Source organism: Periplaneta americana, chromosome 12, assembly GCF_040183065.1.
Source record: "Periplaneta americana isolate PAMFEO1 chromosome 12, P.americana_PAMFEO1_priV1, whole genome shotgun sequence".
NCBI classification, from domain to species: domain Eukaryota; kingdom Metazoa; phylum Arthropoda; class Insecta; order Blattodea; family Blattidae; genus Periplaneta; species Periplaneta americana.
This window is the reverse complement of record NC_091128.1, coordinates 171,180,297-171,195,299: the sequence shown is the minus strand read 5'-3', so window position 1 is coordinate 171,195,299 and position 15,003 is coordinate 171,180,297. Positions and strand designations below refer to the sequence as shown.

Below are 15,003 nucleotides of genomic sequence, written 5' to 3'. Positions count from 1 at the left end.
ATTTGCCGCTCCATTATTTGCTGAATTACAGTGCGTTTGATTTATTATAATAGGAGCTACGACATGATAATGTTTAACGGTGTGGCAAATAGATCACTCGTCTGGTAGCTCGGCAACGAAAGAACAAAAATGGCGAACGATAATACCTACCTAGACTTATAGATCCTTCAATTCCTAAGACGTAAGCAAAGAGGTGGAGTCACACCGGAAATAACAGCGTTGCGACTATAGTATTTCCAATTATTTGCTTTCATATTTTCAAATCTTACTGTTACAATAAATTTTGTGCTACACGTGTTTATTATTGTAAGAGAAAGAAATTTGAGTGAGGAACAGTCAGTTATTGTCGGGTGACAGAAGGTATAACATCGGTTAGCTAGAATGCCTAAATTCAGTAAATCGTTGAAAAGTAAACTTAATGCTTAACGTTAGTGAATTTGGTGTCTGTGTTTTCAACCGATGGAACAGTTTTGTTATGTAAAGTGTGTGAAAAGACAGTTAATCACGAAAAAAAATATTTTATAAGTCAACATGCGTCACCTACGAAATAAATATGTTAGTTATGTTGATATAATTTAAATTTATTGGTAAAATATATTATGCCTTTTTAAAATTTATAATGCCTTTTTCAAAGATTATTGTGCCTTTTTTACTTTTCTATTGGCTTTTTTGCCTGCCTATTTTACTGTCATAAATGCCTAAACATCCGGGCTCTCCTCATGAGTGATGCCTTATTGGTGTCACTCGTGAGGTTCAAACCTGTCTTCGAACAGTTTACTTAACAACCCATATTTTTCCTCACTTTCGCATTTTAAACAAATGTTTGTAATTTGGGTAGAGTGGCGAGTTTCTTTGCAATATAGCGCTGATCACGTACTATACCCGCAGTGCTTGTTGAAACAAATTTTTGAGGTCTGCGGTCTCCAAGGCGACGGCAAACAGTTGACTGCTATGTTGTGAGTTATGCGGCCCATCTTTCTTGTCAATGAAAATTGCCAGCACCGCGTATGTTGCTGCGTGGAGCACTCGAAAAGAATAAATCCATTCTAGCATTTTTACATTGCAAAAATAAGCAAGGTATTTTTATGACACAGACTTCCACTTCACACGTTCTACGTTGTAACTAATGCAGTTGACCGTAGTAGAAGACTCGGTTCTGATGCTGCTCGAAGGACACGGTCGCGAGTTCGACTCCAGCCTAAAGGTGCGTATAGTACCAGAAAGAAAGCAGATACAAGACACTGCGCATGCTCAGAGACTTGGAGCACAGATATAAGCTATCGCTAACGGAGTTATTGAAATTCGTTCTATTCCGAGTGTTGTCGTAATCTGTTCTGAAATGCATTTGAAAATATGCGAAGAAAATGGATTTACTACAAATAATTATTATAATAGATTATACGAAATCGAAATTTGGATCTTAGTAAGCATAATGGAGCGCATAATTGAAACCTTCCATTTTGTTTCAGTAGCTCAGATGGCTCAGACATCTCCGTCTTGTGCGGAGTAGAGCGGGTTCGAGCCTTATCCTAGTAATTAAAAAAATTACTAGGATGAGGCTGAATATTTCCTGAATAACGCTAAATTGCACTTTTACAGTTTTGGGACTAACATTTAACAAAAAGTGGAATAATTACTGCCCAACTTTTATAAATTATCACTATTAGGCTTGACTTGGCTTAAAAACTATTAATTGGAAATGAAATGTTATGTTTTATTTAACGACGCTCGCAACTGCAGAGGTTATGTCAGCGTCGCCGGATGTGCAGGAATTTTGTCTCGCAGGAGTTCTTTTACATGCCAGTAAATCTACTGACATGAGCCTGTCGCATTTAAGCACACTTAAATATCATCGACCTGGCCCGGGATCGAACCCGCAACCTTGGGCATAGAAGGCCAGCGCTATACCAACTCGCCAATCAGGTCGACTATTAATTGGAAGATAGATTGTCGTCCTCAAAGAAAATAAAGACAAACGCATAATATAAAAACAAAAAAAATGTTTTCTCAAATTCCACATTGTTCCGATCATAAACTAATCTGACCAGCGAATGTTAGTTTGTGTCTACGCTTACTTTTTATAAATACCTAAACTTTTCATTTCTTAGATTCCTCGCCGCTCTTTTCAGACATTTCCCTAGGACTTCCTCTGCTGAGACCAGGTGTCAAATTCAGGACAAGATACTGGTGTTTCAGAAGGTCTAATTGCATTTAATATATTATATGGGAAAGTTATAGTACAAGTTTAAAATTAAAAGAAAATAAACAATACAATAACGGATAAATTGACCTCTCCACACACAGAATTGTGAGAACAGTTTAAAAATGTAAAAATAAGTATATGCTGTCATTTAAGAAAAATGTATTTTTTTACACACCCTGTATATAATAGGATATACATTTTTTTTTATCAATTAATGTACAAAATATTAAGCGATATGCATCTAATAAATATAGTATTGAACACTTTTAAGGGACACTGGGACTGAGTTTTGAAACTTTGAAAGTTTTAGAGTAATTTCTTTCCATTTTGACTGGTTTGTTATGTCTGTATGTTTAAATAACAGTAGGCTACTAAATTTCATCAAGTTTCATTCATTAGTTCCTTAGATGTTAATGTTCACGTATTTTAATTAGGTCTATATTAAATTAAGCGTAAATTTAAAACATTCCTGACGGCTTCAGAATTGTTTTTGCTTTAAAAAAATCTTCACAGGACTTATGATGAAGAAAACTGCGCATGGATTTTTAAATTTGAGAATTGGTTCACGAGATAAAAATTTTCTTGTAAAGCATAATTTTTGCTTGATAATTTTCTTCAATTTTTAGAAGTTAAAAAGTCATATCATGAAGAATTTTCAGTGAAGATCTGATTCCATGCACAGCTTTGTGCATTGTAATATCTTGATTATTCTTGCAAAGTGTAAATCAGAGCAAATGGAAGCCGCTAGGGACTTTATTATTGACTAAACACGTAGTTTAGAGAAAACACAATTTTTAGTCGGTGCGAGTTTTTTTAGACATCTTGATAGATAAACGGAGACATACTAGTATAGTAGACATTTGAACTTTCAGGGGTGCAGACTGTAATTCTGACCATTATTTGGTGATTGGAGAATTAAGAGAAAGATTATCAGTAGCCAAGCGAGTAGAGCAACAAGTTAATATTACTAAATTCTAATATTTTGAAATTAAAGGACGAGGAAGCTAAGCAAAATTATCAGGTCGAAATTTCGAATAGGTTTGCAACTTTAGAAAGTTGCGACGAAGTTGAGAAAGAATTAGATGTTAATAGCGTGTGGGAAAATATCAGAGATAGTATCAAAATTGCAGCTGAGCAGAGCATAGGTTATTATGAAACTAAGAAAAAGAAACCGTGGTTTGATGAAGATTGTTGCATGGTAGTAGAAAGAAGGAAACAGGCAAAATTGAAATTCTTACAGGATCCAGTTGAGGAGAAGAGAGATAATTATTTCAATGAAAGACGGGAAGCAAGTCGTGCACTTAGGAATAAAAAGAGAGGTTACTTGAAGGAAAAACTGAATGAGGTAGAAACAAATAGTAAGAATAAAAACATTCGAGATTTATATAAGGGTATAAAGGAATTTAAGAACGGATATCAGCCAAGGGTAAACGTGATCAAGAATGAGAATGGTGACTTGCTTGCAGACTCTCCATCAATCCTAAACAGATGGAAAAACTATTTTGCGCAACTACTAAATGTACATAGGCCAAATAGAAATGATCGGGAAGAAATTGAAATACAAACTGCTGAGCCATTTATACCCGAACCCACGCTTTCAGAAGTCGAAATTGCGATAGAAAATCTGAAAAAGTACAAGTCTCCAGGTATCGACCAAATTCCAGCAGAATTAATACAAGAGGGTGGAAGTGCATTATATAGCGAAATTTATAAACTTGTACCTGCTATTTGGGAAAAGGAAATTATACCAGAACAATGGAAGGAGTCCATAATTGTACCTATTTTTAAAAGGGGGACAAAACCAACTGTGGTAACTTTCGAGGAATATCACTTGTTGACGTCGTACAAAATTTTGTCCAATATTCTTTTGAGAAGATTAACTCCGTACGTAGATGAAATTATTGGGGATCATCAGTGCGGTTTTCGGCGTAATAGATCGACTATTGATCAGATTTTTTGTATTCGACAGATAATGGAGAAAAAATGGGAGTATAAGGGTACAGTGCATCAGTTATTCATAGATTTCAAAAAGGCATATGACTCGGATAAGAGGGAAGTATTATATGATATTCTTATTGAATTTGGTATTCCCAAGAAACTAGTTCGATTAATTAAAATGTGTCTCAGTGAAACATACAGCAGAGTCCGTATAGGTCAGTTTCTATCTGATGCTTTTCCAATTCACTGCGGGCTAAAGCAGGTAGATGCACTATCACCTTTACTTTTTAACTTCGCTCTAGAATATGCCATTAGGAAAGTTCAGGATAACAGGCAGGGTTTGGAATTGAACGGGTTACATCAGCTTCTTGTCTATGCGGATGACGTGAATATGTTAGGAGAAAATACACAAACGATTAGGGAAAACACGGGAATTTTACTAGAAGCAAGTAAAGAGATCGGTTTGGAAGTAAATCCCGAAAAGACAAAGTATATGATTATGTCTGGTGACCAGAATATTGTACGAAATGGAAATATAAAAATTGGAGATTTATCCTTTGAAGAGGTGGAAAAATTCAAATATCTTGGAGCAACAGTAACAAATATGAATGACACTCGGGAGGAAATTAAACGCAGAATAAATATGGGAAATGCGTGTTATTATTCGGTTGAGAAGCTTTTGTAATCTAGTCTGCTGTCGAAAAATCTGAAAGTTAGAATTTATAAAACAGTTATATTACCGGTTGTTCTGTATGGTTGTGAAACTTGGACTCTCAGTCTGAGAGAGGAACATAGGTTAAGGGTGTTTGAGAATAAGATGCTTAGGAAAATATTTGGGGCTAAGCGGGATGAAGTTACAGGAGAATGGAGAAAGTTACACAACACAGAACTGCACGCATTGTATTCTTCACCTGACATAATTAGGAACATTAAATCCAGACGTTTGAGATGGGCAGGGCATGTAGCACGTATGGGCGAATCCAGAAATGCATATAGAGTGTTAGTTGGGAGACCGGAGGGAATAGGACCTTTAGGGAGCACAGACGTAGATGGGAGGATAATATTAAAATGGATTTGAGGGAGGTGGGATATGATGATAGATACTGGATTAATCTTGCACAGGATAGGGACAGATGGCGGGCTTATCTGAGGGCGGCAATGAACCTTCGGGTTCCTTAAAAGCCATTTGTAAGTAAGTAAGCGAGTTTTTAGAAATGGTCGCCAGACAGAATGTTAAACAAATGAATAAGATAATCATTTATGTAAAAAAGAACAAAAATAGGCCTGTTTATTTTTACCATTTTGGCCAAAAATTCAGTCCTTGTGTCCCTTAAGAAACATTCACATTATAAAGTTATTAGCAATGTTCCACACTTATGGTTGACCCAGTCAGTATACGAGTATAATATTATGCTTTGCAACTGACTTTGCGAGGAGGGGAGAATTATTGATAACCCACTTGAAAGGTTGGCACCTCTGCGCTTCGTCTCGTGTAAGAACCAATCCTCTTTTTGGGCGATGAGTATCAGATAAAGAGTGTTAAACTCGAGTAAATATTTTTAAGTAAAGTTGTGCTCGGTTGCTTGCATATTATATTTGAACTGCTTGTAGCGTTTGCACAGTCCTGCAATATCTTCACAACAGCTTCATTGAGCGCCGAGCACTGTGCTGGAGTGACACTCTCTTAATCACTTGGAACTTGAAGGTTGTACCAATTATCGCTTGTTACGCAGGCGATTGACTCTTGCTTGTGCTACGCCGCGTCTTGCGGTGTTATCAGGGTTGCTGACAGCCCAGGCGCTGGCGCCAGTTCTGTGGATGGATCGATGGATGGAAGGAAGGATGGTATCGGTGGTTTAGGGGTGGAATGTGGAAATTGCTCAGCGCATTTCGACCACTGATATGAGTCCATATATCTTATCTGTTTCTTCTTTTATCTATTTATTTCTTCCTTTCTTTGTTTCTTTTTTATTTTGTTCCATCATTTCTTTCTCTTTTCTTTATTTCAACCTTTCTTTTTCTGTTTCTCTCTTTCTTTTTTCCTTTTTCTTTCATCCCCTCTTTGTTCCTTTCTTCCGTTCTTTTTTATTTTTTCTTTCACCCTCTTGTTGTTTCTTTCTTCTCTCTTTATGTTTTTTTCACCCTTTTGTTGTTTCTTTCTTCTCTCTCTATGTTTTCTTTCACCCTTTTGTTGTTCCTTTTTCTCTTTTTATTTTTTCTTTCACCCTTTTGTTCTTTTTTTCTTCTCTCTTTATTTTTCTTTCACCCTTTTGTTGTTTATTTCTTCTCTCTTTATTTTTTCTTTCACTCTTTTGTACCTCCTTTCTTCTCTCTTTATTTTTTCTTTCACCCTTTTGTTGTTCCTTTTGTCTCTTTTTATTTTTTCTTTCACCCTTTTGTTCTTTTTTTCTTTTCTCTTTATTTTTCTTTCACCCTTTTGCTGTTCCTTTTTTTCTTTTTATTTTTTCTTTCACCCTTTTGTTGTTTTTTTCTTCTCTCTATTTTTCTTTCACTCTTTTGTTCCTCCTTTCTTCTCTCTTTATGTTTTCTTTCACCCTTTTGTTGTTCCTTTTTCTCTTTTTATTTTTTCTTTCACCCTCTTGTTGTTTCTTTCTTCTCTCTTTATGTTTTCTTTCACCCTTTTGTTCTTCCTTTCTTCTCTCTTTATTTTTCTTTCACCCTTTTGTTATTTCTTTCTTCTTTTTTATTTTTTCTTTAATTCTTTTGTTATTTCTTTCTTCACTTTTTATTTTTTCTTCATTCTTTTGTTATTTCTTTCTTCACTTTTTATTTTTTCTTTCATCCTTTTGTTATTTCTTTCTTCACTTTTTATTTTTTCTTTCATCCTCTTGTTATTTCTTTCTTCTCTTTTTATTTTTTCTTTCATCCTTTTGTCATTTCTTTCTTCACTTTTTATTTTTTCTTTCATCCTCTTGTTATTTCTTTCTTCTCTTTTTATTTTTTCTTTCACCCTGTTGTTATTTCTTTCTTCACTTTTTATTTTTTCTTTCATCCTTTTGTTATTTCTTTCTTCACTTTTTATTTTTTCTTTCATCCTCTTGTTATTTCTTTCTTATCTTTTTATTTTTTCTTTCATCCTTTTGTTATTTCTTTCTTCATTTTTTATTTTTTCTTTCATCCTCTTGTTATTTCTTTCTTATTTTTTATTTTTTCTTCTATTCTTTTGTTATTTCTTTCTTCACTTTTTATTTTTTCTTTCATCCTCTTGTTATTTCTTTCTTATTTTTTATTTTTTCTTGTATTCTTTTGTTATTTCTTTCTTCACTTTTTATTTTTTCTTTCATCCTCTTGTTATTTCTTTCTTATTTTTTATTTTTTCTTCTATTCTTTTGTTATTTCTTTCTTCACTTTTTATTTTTTCTTTCATCCTTTTGTTATTTCTTTCTTCACTTTTTATTTTTTCTTTCATCCTTTTGTTATTTCTTTCTTCACTTTTTATTTTTTCTTTCATCCTCTTGTTATTTCTTTCTTATCTTTTTATTTTTTCTTTCATCCTTTTGTTATTTCTTTCTTCATTTTTTATTTTTTCTTTCATCCTCTTGTTATTTCTTTCTTATTTTTTATTTTTTCTTCTATTCTTTTGTTATTTCTTTCTTCACTTTTTATTTTTTCTTTCATCCTCTTGTTATTTCTTTCTTATTTTTTATTTTTTCTTCTATTCTTTTGTTATTTCTTTCTTCACTTTTTATTTTTTCTTTCATCCTCTTGTTATTTCTTTCTTATTTTTTATTTTTTCTTCTATTCTTTTGTTATTTCTTTCTTCACTTTTTATTTTTTCTTTCATCCTCTTGTTATTTCTTTCTTATTTTTTATTTTTTCTTCTATTCTTTTGTTATTTCTTTCTTCACTTTTTTATTTTTTCTTTCATCCTCTTGTTATTTCTTTCTTCTCTTTTTATTTTTTCTTTCATCCTCTCTTTGATCCTTCCTTCCCTTTTTCTTTTTCCTTTCATCCTCTCTTTGATCCTTCCTTCTTTTCTTTTTTCTGTCTGTCTTTCATCCTTTCTTGTTCCTTTCTTTCGTTCTTGTTTGTTTTTTCTTTAATCCTTTCTTTCTTCCTTTATTACTTTGGAAAAACATAAATACTTGAATCCGTAGCTGCGAATTCAATGAATAGCCATTCGTCCAAGAATCACAGTCCTTCCACTGACAGTTCTACCGTCATATCCTCCCCCGCACGGAGCGAAGCACCATACGCCATCTACTCTGAATTAGCACAGATGTGTATTCGTACATTTATATCTTGACTCTGGAGCAGAAGCACAGCTTACTAACTGTGTTAGTAAACTCCTACTGGACGAGATGAGAAAGTTTTCGGTTCTAAATTGAATAAAAAGTAGAAGAAAAGTATATTGAGGAACAGTACTTGGTGCGCAGATGTGGGACATGCCATCTGGAAGTAAGTTCGACTTGCATTCATCGCAGATAATGTTACACGATGCCATAGTTGTCAGTGTGGCAATCACGTTCTCTTGTGTGTAAGAACTGAAATATAAACTCGTGTCTGCTGACGTGAGACTTGAGCTTGGATGAGATTTTTATTTTTGAGTGTTAGCTTAATAAGTCGTACCTCTAAAAACCTATATTTTACTATTTTACATGTATCGCAATGTAATACAAGTGCAAATTTTCTTCGTAGTACAACATTTTGAAGTATTCTGTCGGAATGCTTTTATTACATGATAATTAGAGCCCGGAAATTTAGGAATTTATTTTGGTTAAAATAGACAAGTAAATGAGCACTTACGTAAAATTCACGAAATAGGCTGTAAAATAAGAAAATTTGGCATTTAAAGATTACCAAACTAGACAGTAAAATCGTGAAACTTGTAACTTAATATGATCTCCTTAATACACTTCTTTATCACAGTTTAGTACTTAATCTTATTTTTCCTGATTACTGGGGCTCGGATTTTTAGGTGCTAAAAATCGGGAAAATATGTGGCAAAAAAGAAAAAATATCTAATTATGTTTCAGTTATTTTATTTTAATATAAACAATATGCAGTACTGACCATATAAATTATGCTGCCTCTCCAACTGCTAAAGAATTGTAGTACATAATGAGATTCATCCTCAAGTTGTCGATTACAAATGACTGACAATTATCGCGGAACACTGCCTTGTACTGGGAAAAAGAGCGCCCTAGCCATTGTTAACACTATACACTCCCTAGACACATGTTAATGATTGGAAATGAGAACAGAGGCAGCTGGTGTTTATGAAATTATAATTGCTTCTTGAATCAGCGTTATGATAACTTACAAGGCACTCCTAAATGATACATAAATGTTTATGTGTGTTAGTTGCAGTACAGTTTTTAGTGGTGACGGCTCTTAACCGCTTGTGGCGAGAGAGCAGCTCCACAGATCCACAGATAAGCAATTCCGAGAAACAGTTGCCGGCTGTCACGTCTAATCTCTGTTCCTCTCGCAAAGTGAGAGTCCAAGTCTCACAACCATACACAACAACCGGTAATATAACTGTTTTATAAATTCTAACTTTCAGATTTTTTGACAGCAGACTGGATGACAAAAGCTTCTCAACCGAATAATAACAGGCATTTCCCATATTTATTCTGCGTTTAATTTCCTCCCCAGTGTCATTTATATTTGTTACTGTTGCTCCAAGATATTTGAATTTCTCCACCTCTTCGAAGGAGAAATCTCCAATTTTGTTAATTTCGATTTCGTACAATATTGTGCAGACGAGACATAATTATATACTTTGTCTTTTCGGGATTTACTTCCAAACCTATAATCTCATACTGCAGAAACTATAATATAACCTAAATAATATAAAGGTAAATGAAAGAAAAGTTTTAATTAAGGATAATGAAATAAACATGAATCATTTTAAAAGGTGCAATTGTAGCGTTGGGCCGAATAACAGTCTATGTTACAATCTGCTAACAAAAATGTTACATCGTAGACCGTAGTTCCAACCAAGAAAGTCACGGTTGTAACTGGTGTAGAAACGTCTCCGGTACAGATATTGAAAAACAATTTCTGTTACAGCTGTGTAAGACGACATTATTCCATTAAAAAGTCGATTTTGAAAAATTGTAACATAGATCAACGCCTCATTATTGAAAATATAAAGCTGGCAAACAAAGAAACAAATGCTAGGAGGTAATAAAAACAAATGCTAGGAAGATGATAAAAACAAATGCTAGGGAGGTGATAAAATTGTAGAATAAGCAGCCATGATTGGTTGAAACATGTTCCGTAGCGTTTTATTGATCAAATGTAGTATGACGTAGTAAAAGTGTAATAGTTTTAATAACTATTTAGGATTGCCACAACGAGGTTGAAACTCTTGCACACGTCCTGGGATCCTGTCCGAACGGCGAAGCTCTGCGAAATGCTAGGCACCACCAAGTACGATCAATTATAGCCACTGCCCTTAAAGATGCCGATTACAACACCTTTGAAGAAGTACATGGTCTCTCCGTCACTGGCAGTACACGGCGCATAGATACTGAATAATAGCTTTCAAGGAATCTACAAGATCTGGATTCATAATTGATCCCACTGTGCGTTTCGAAACGAATGAGGGACAGCCAGCAGAAGTGGATAAGGAAAAAAAAAAAGAATATCTACAATCCTACCATTCCATATTACCTCCAAAAGTACCAGCTAGAAGAGCTTGAAGTAATCGGACTTCTGGTTGGAGCAAGAGGTACCGCTACTCTCTTCATGAAAGATGTGTTTAAGAGGCTTGGAATACCTACATCTACTGGGTGTTCAGTTCAAAGTGTGTCATGGCTCGCTGTATGCCGTCATGTGGCTAGCCGATGAGCCTAGAAAATTCAATCTTCCTACACTTCCGCAAAGGTGTATTACCTAGGACGCAGAGAAGTTGCCTAGCAAGTACGGCGTTCATTCTGAAGAGTACGTACCGATGCGTACGGTAACGCCGGTAGTGGCAGGAATGTGAACTGTTTGGAAATACGTACTGTCGGGATATGGGGAGAGGGTTAAGACGATTACTTACGTATTTGTTGACATTAACTTCGACGGTCAACATGGACACGGAGTATTTGATTTGTGTTGTGGAATGTTACCGTACGCAACCGATGATAACAAATACCCTGCGTACGACTTGCCCGCGCAAAACACAGTTCGAAAGAGGTTATGGTAGCACACAGACCGTACAGACCGCCATCTGTTGCTACGACGTTCAAGTTATACCGTACACGTTCTCAAGTTCAGATTGAAGAACGCCTTGAATAATAGGCAACTTCTCTGACATATAAGCTGAAACTCGCTGCAAATCGGTGACTCAACAACAGTGACGTCATGACACACATTGAATTGAACACCCAGTATTATTCAGATTGTAACCTTAGCTGCATCAAAAGGATCAATTGCTTTTCTGAAGAATTACCTATATTCGAAATCAAACGAATTTCAGTAGCATTCTTTACTTTTTTGTAACACTTACCTCTCTAAAAATAGGTATATTTCCACTAATGTAAAAAAAAAAAAATTATTTGGAGCTATGTACTTGTAGGAGTTTCATTGTTAAAACAAAATCAATGGTTCACTGAACTTGTAAACATTTCTATGGTTAAGTACTCTTTGTCCCTTGTGGCAGCTCACGAATGGTGAGAAGATTTATAAATTTATTGTACTATATTATAATAATAATTTATTTAATCTGACAGGATTAAGGCCATAAGGCCTTCTCTTCCATCCTACCAGATAGCACATATAAATACAAAAAAGAAATACAAACACTGATGAAAATGATACAAATTAAGTTAAAGCCCTATAGAGGGTCAACAGAGTCAAAAGTACATTATAGAGCTCTCATCAAGCTAATACAACGAAAAGAGAGAAAACAGAGATAGCAATGATGATATTGATAACTGACAATAATAATAATAATAATAATAATAATAATAATAATAATAATAATAATAATAGCAATAATAATAATAATAATAATAGCAATAATAATAATAATAATAACAACAATAATAATAGAAATAATAATAATAATAACAATAATAATAACAACAATAATAATAGTAATAATAATAATAATAATAATAATAGCAATAATAATAATAATAATAACAACAATAATAATAGTAGAAATAATAATAATAATAACAATAATAATAACAACAATAATAATAACAACAATAATAATAGTAGCAATAATAATAATAACAATAATAATAGTAGCAATAATAATAATAATAACAATAATAATAACAACAATAATAATAACAATAATAATAGTAGAAATAATAATAATAATAATAATAATAACAACAATAATAATAGTAGCAATAATAATAATAATAATAACAACAATAATAATAGTAGCAATAATAATAATAATAATAATAACAATAATAATAGTAGCAATAATAATAATAATAACAATAATAATAACAACAATAATAATAACAATAATAATAGTAGCAATAATAATAATAATAATAACAATAATAATAGTAGCAATAATAATAATAATAACAACAATAATAATAACAACAATAATAATAACAATAATAATAGTAGAAATAATAATAATAACAATAATAATAACAACAATAATAATAGTAGCAATAATAATAATAATAATAACAACAATAATAATAGTAGCAATAATAATAATAATAATAACAATAATAATAGTAGCAATAATAATAATAATAATAACAACAATAATAATAGTAGCAATAATAACAATAATAATAACAACAATAATAATAGTAGCAATAATAATAATAATAATAACAACAATAATAATAGTAGCAATAATAATAATAATAATAACAATAATAATAGTAGCAATAATAATAATAATAATAATAATAATAATAATAGTAAATACATTACATATTAATTTTCCATTTTACAACAGCATAGTTACAATATTTACTATATGTCATGGGTTAAGGTGAAGTTGCGCAACCTGACATGTGTTCAACAAACAATTCCACGAACTAGAATGTGATTTTGTAATTTAAATTTGAATTTTGATATTGTCCGACAGTCTCTGACGTGGTCAGGGAGAGAATTCCAGAGGCGTGGAATAGATATGCTGAAAGATGATGAGTAGAAGGATGTTCTGTGCAGAGGAATAGAGAGAAGGTAGATGTTCCGGGTTCGAGGTAGTGAAAGGTAAACAAAACGAGATGCTAGGTAAAACTGCGATAAAATTATGGGAAGTTTATGATGTGGAGAAGAAAGAGATACCGGTATGGTAGATAATTCATTCGTTAAATTTAGCAAAATATTTGTTTTGCTGTTTATTGCGTAACATATATAATGAAAAAGGATATGTCATTGACATGGCATCGTTTATTTTGAAAGTTTGAAGCAATCTCAAGTTTCTCGAGGATGTCTCGCGCTGGTTTATGAATGGGCCGATGGGTGCACACGGATCGCAGCCGGTTCGCGGCTATTCCTGTCCACGCAGCCAGTATGAGTGTAGCAGCCGGCCGCGGCGGACGATGAGAGGCAAGATCTGGGACCTCCTCTGTTCCTCCTCACGGTCTACAAAAGGTAACAGCGCACGGTGCCTGCTGTTGTGTCGGGATGAACAGCGTTTTAATTAATATAAACAATATATTAATCATTATAAATATAAAGTGTGTTTTTTTCTGGGTCTAGTACATACGGGTTTAACATTGCCATAAGGAACATACGTTAGGCGTAATAGATCGACTATTGATCAGATTTTTTGTATTCGACAGATATTGGAGGAAAAATGGGAGTATAAGGGTACAGTACATCAGTTATTCATAGATTTAAAAAAGGCGTATGATTCGGTTAAGAGAGAAGTTTTATATAATATTCTTATTGAATTTGGTATTCCTAAGAAACTAGTTTGATTAATTAAAATGTGTCTTAGTGAAACTTACAGCAGAGTCCGTATAGGCCAGTTTCTATCTGATTCTTTTCCAATTCACTGCGGGCTAAAGCAAGGAGATGCACTATCACCTTTACTTTTTAACTTCGCTCTAGAATATGCCATTAGGAAAGTTCAGGATAATAGACAGGGTTTGGAGTTGAATGGGTTACCTCAGCTTCTTGTCTATGCGGATGACGTGAATATGCTAGGAGAAAATCCACAAACGATTAGGGAAAACACGGAAATTCTAGTTGAAGCAAGTAAAGCGATAGGGTTGGAAGTAAGTCCCGAAAAGACTAAGTATATGATTATGTCTCGTGACCAGAATATAGTATGAAATGGAACTATAAAAATTGGAGATTTATCCTTCGAAGAGGTGGAAAAATTCCAATATCTTGGAGCAACAGTAACAAATATAAATGATACTAGGGAGGAAATTAAACGCAGAATAAATATGTGAAATGCGTGTTATTATTCGGTTGAGAAGCTTTTGTCATCTAGTCTTCTGTCAAAAAATCTGAAAGAATTTATAAAACAGTTATATTACAGGTTGTTCTGTATGGTTGTGAAACTTGGACTCTCACTTTGAGAGAGGAACATAGGTTAAGGGTGTTTGAGAATAAGGTTCTTAGGAAAATATTTGGGGCTAAGAGGGGTGAAGTTACAGGAGAATGGAGAAAGTTACACAACGCAGAGCTGCACGCATTGTATTCTTCACCTGACATAATTAGGAACATAAAATCCAGACGTTTGAGATGGGCGGGACATGTAGCACGTATGGGCGAATCCAGAAATGCATATAGAGTGTTAGTTGGGAGGCCGGGGGGAAAAAGACCTTTGGGGAGGCCGAAACGTAGGTGGGAAGATAATATTAAAATGGATTTGAGGGAGATGGGATATGATGGTAGAGACTGGATTAATCTTGCTCAGGATAGGGACCAATGGCGGGCTTATGTGAGGGCGGCAA

The 15,003-nt window shown here is 33.7% G+C and overlaps 1 protein-coding gene across 3 annotated transcripts in view; it reads left to right on the top strand.

Annotated features, from left to right (window-relative positions):
• Positions 1-15,003, top strand: part of sbm (L-type amino acid transporter sobremesa) — a 433,408-nt gene that overhangs the window by 141,273 nt on the left and 277,132 nt on the right. The window contains exon 2 of one of the 3 annotated variants that reach the window (XM_069842528.1): positions 13,496-13,687. The exons of the other annotated variants lie outside the window; for them this stretch is intronic. Within the exon in view, the coding sequence (XP_069698629.1) occupies positions 13,540-13,687 (148 nt within the window). The 5' untranslated portion in view covers positions 13,496-13,539. The remainder of the gene's footprint in view (positions 1-13,495; positions 13,688-15,003) is intronic. 3 annotated transcript variants of the gene reach the window in all.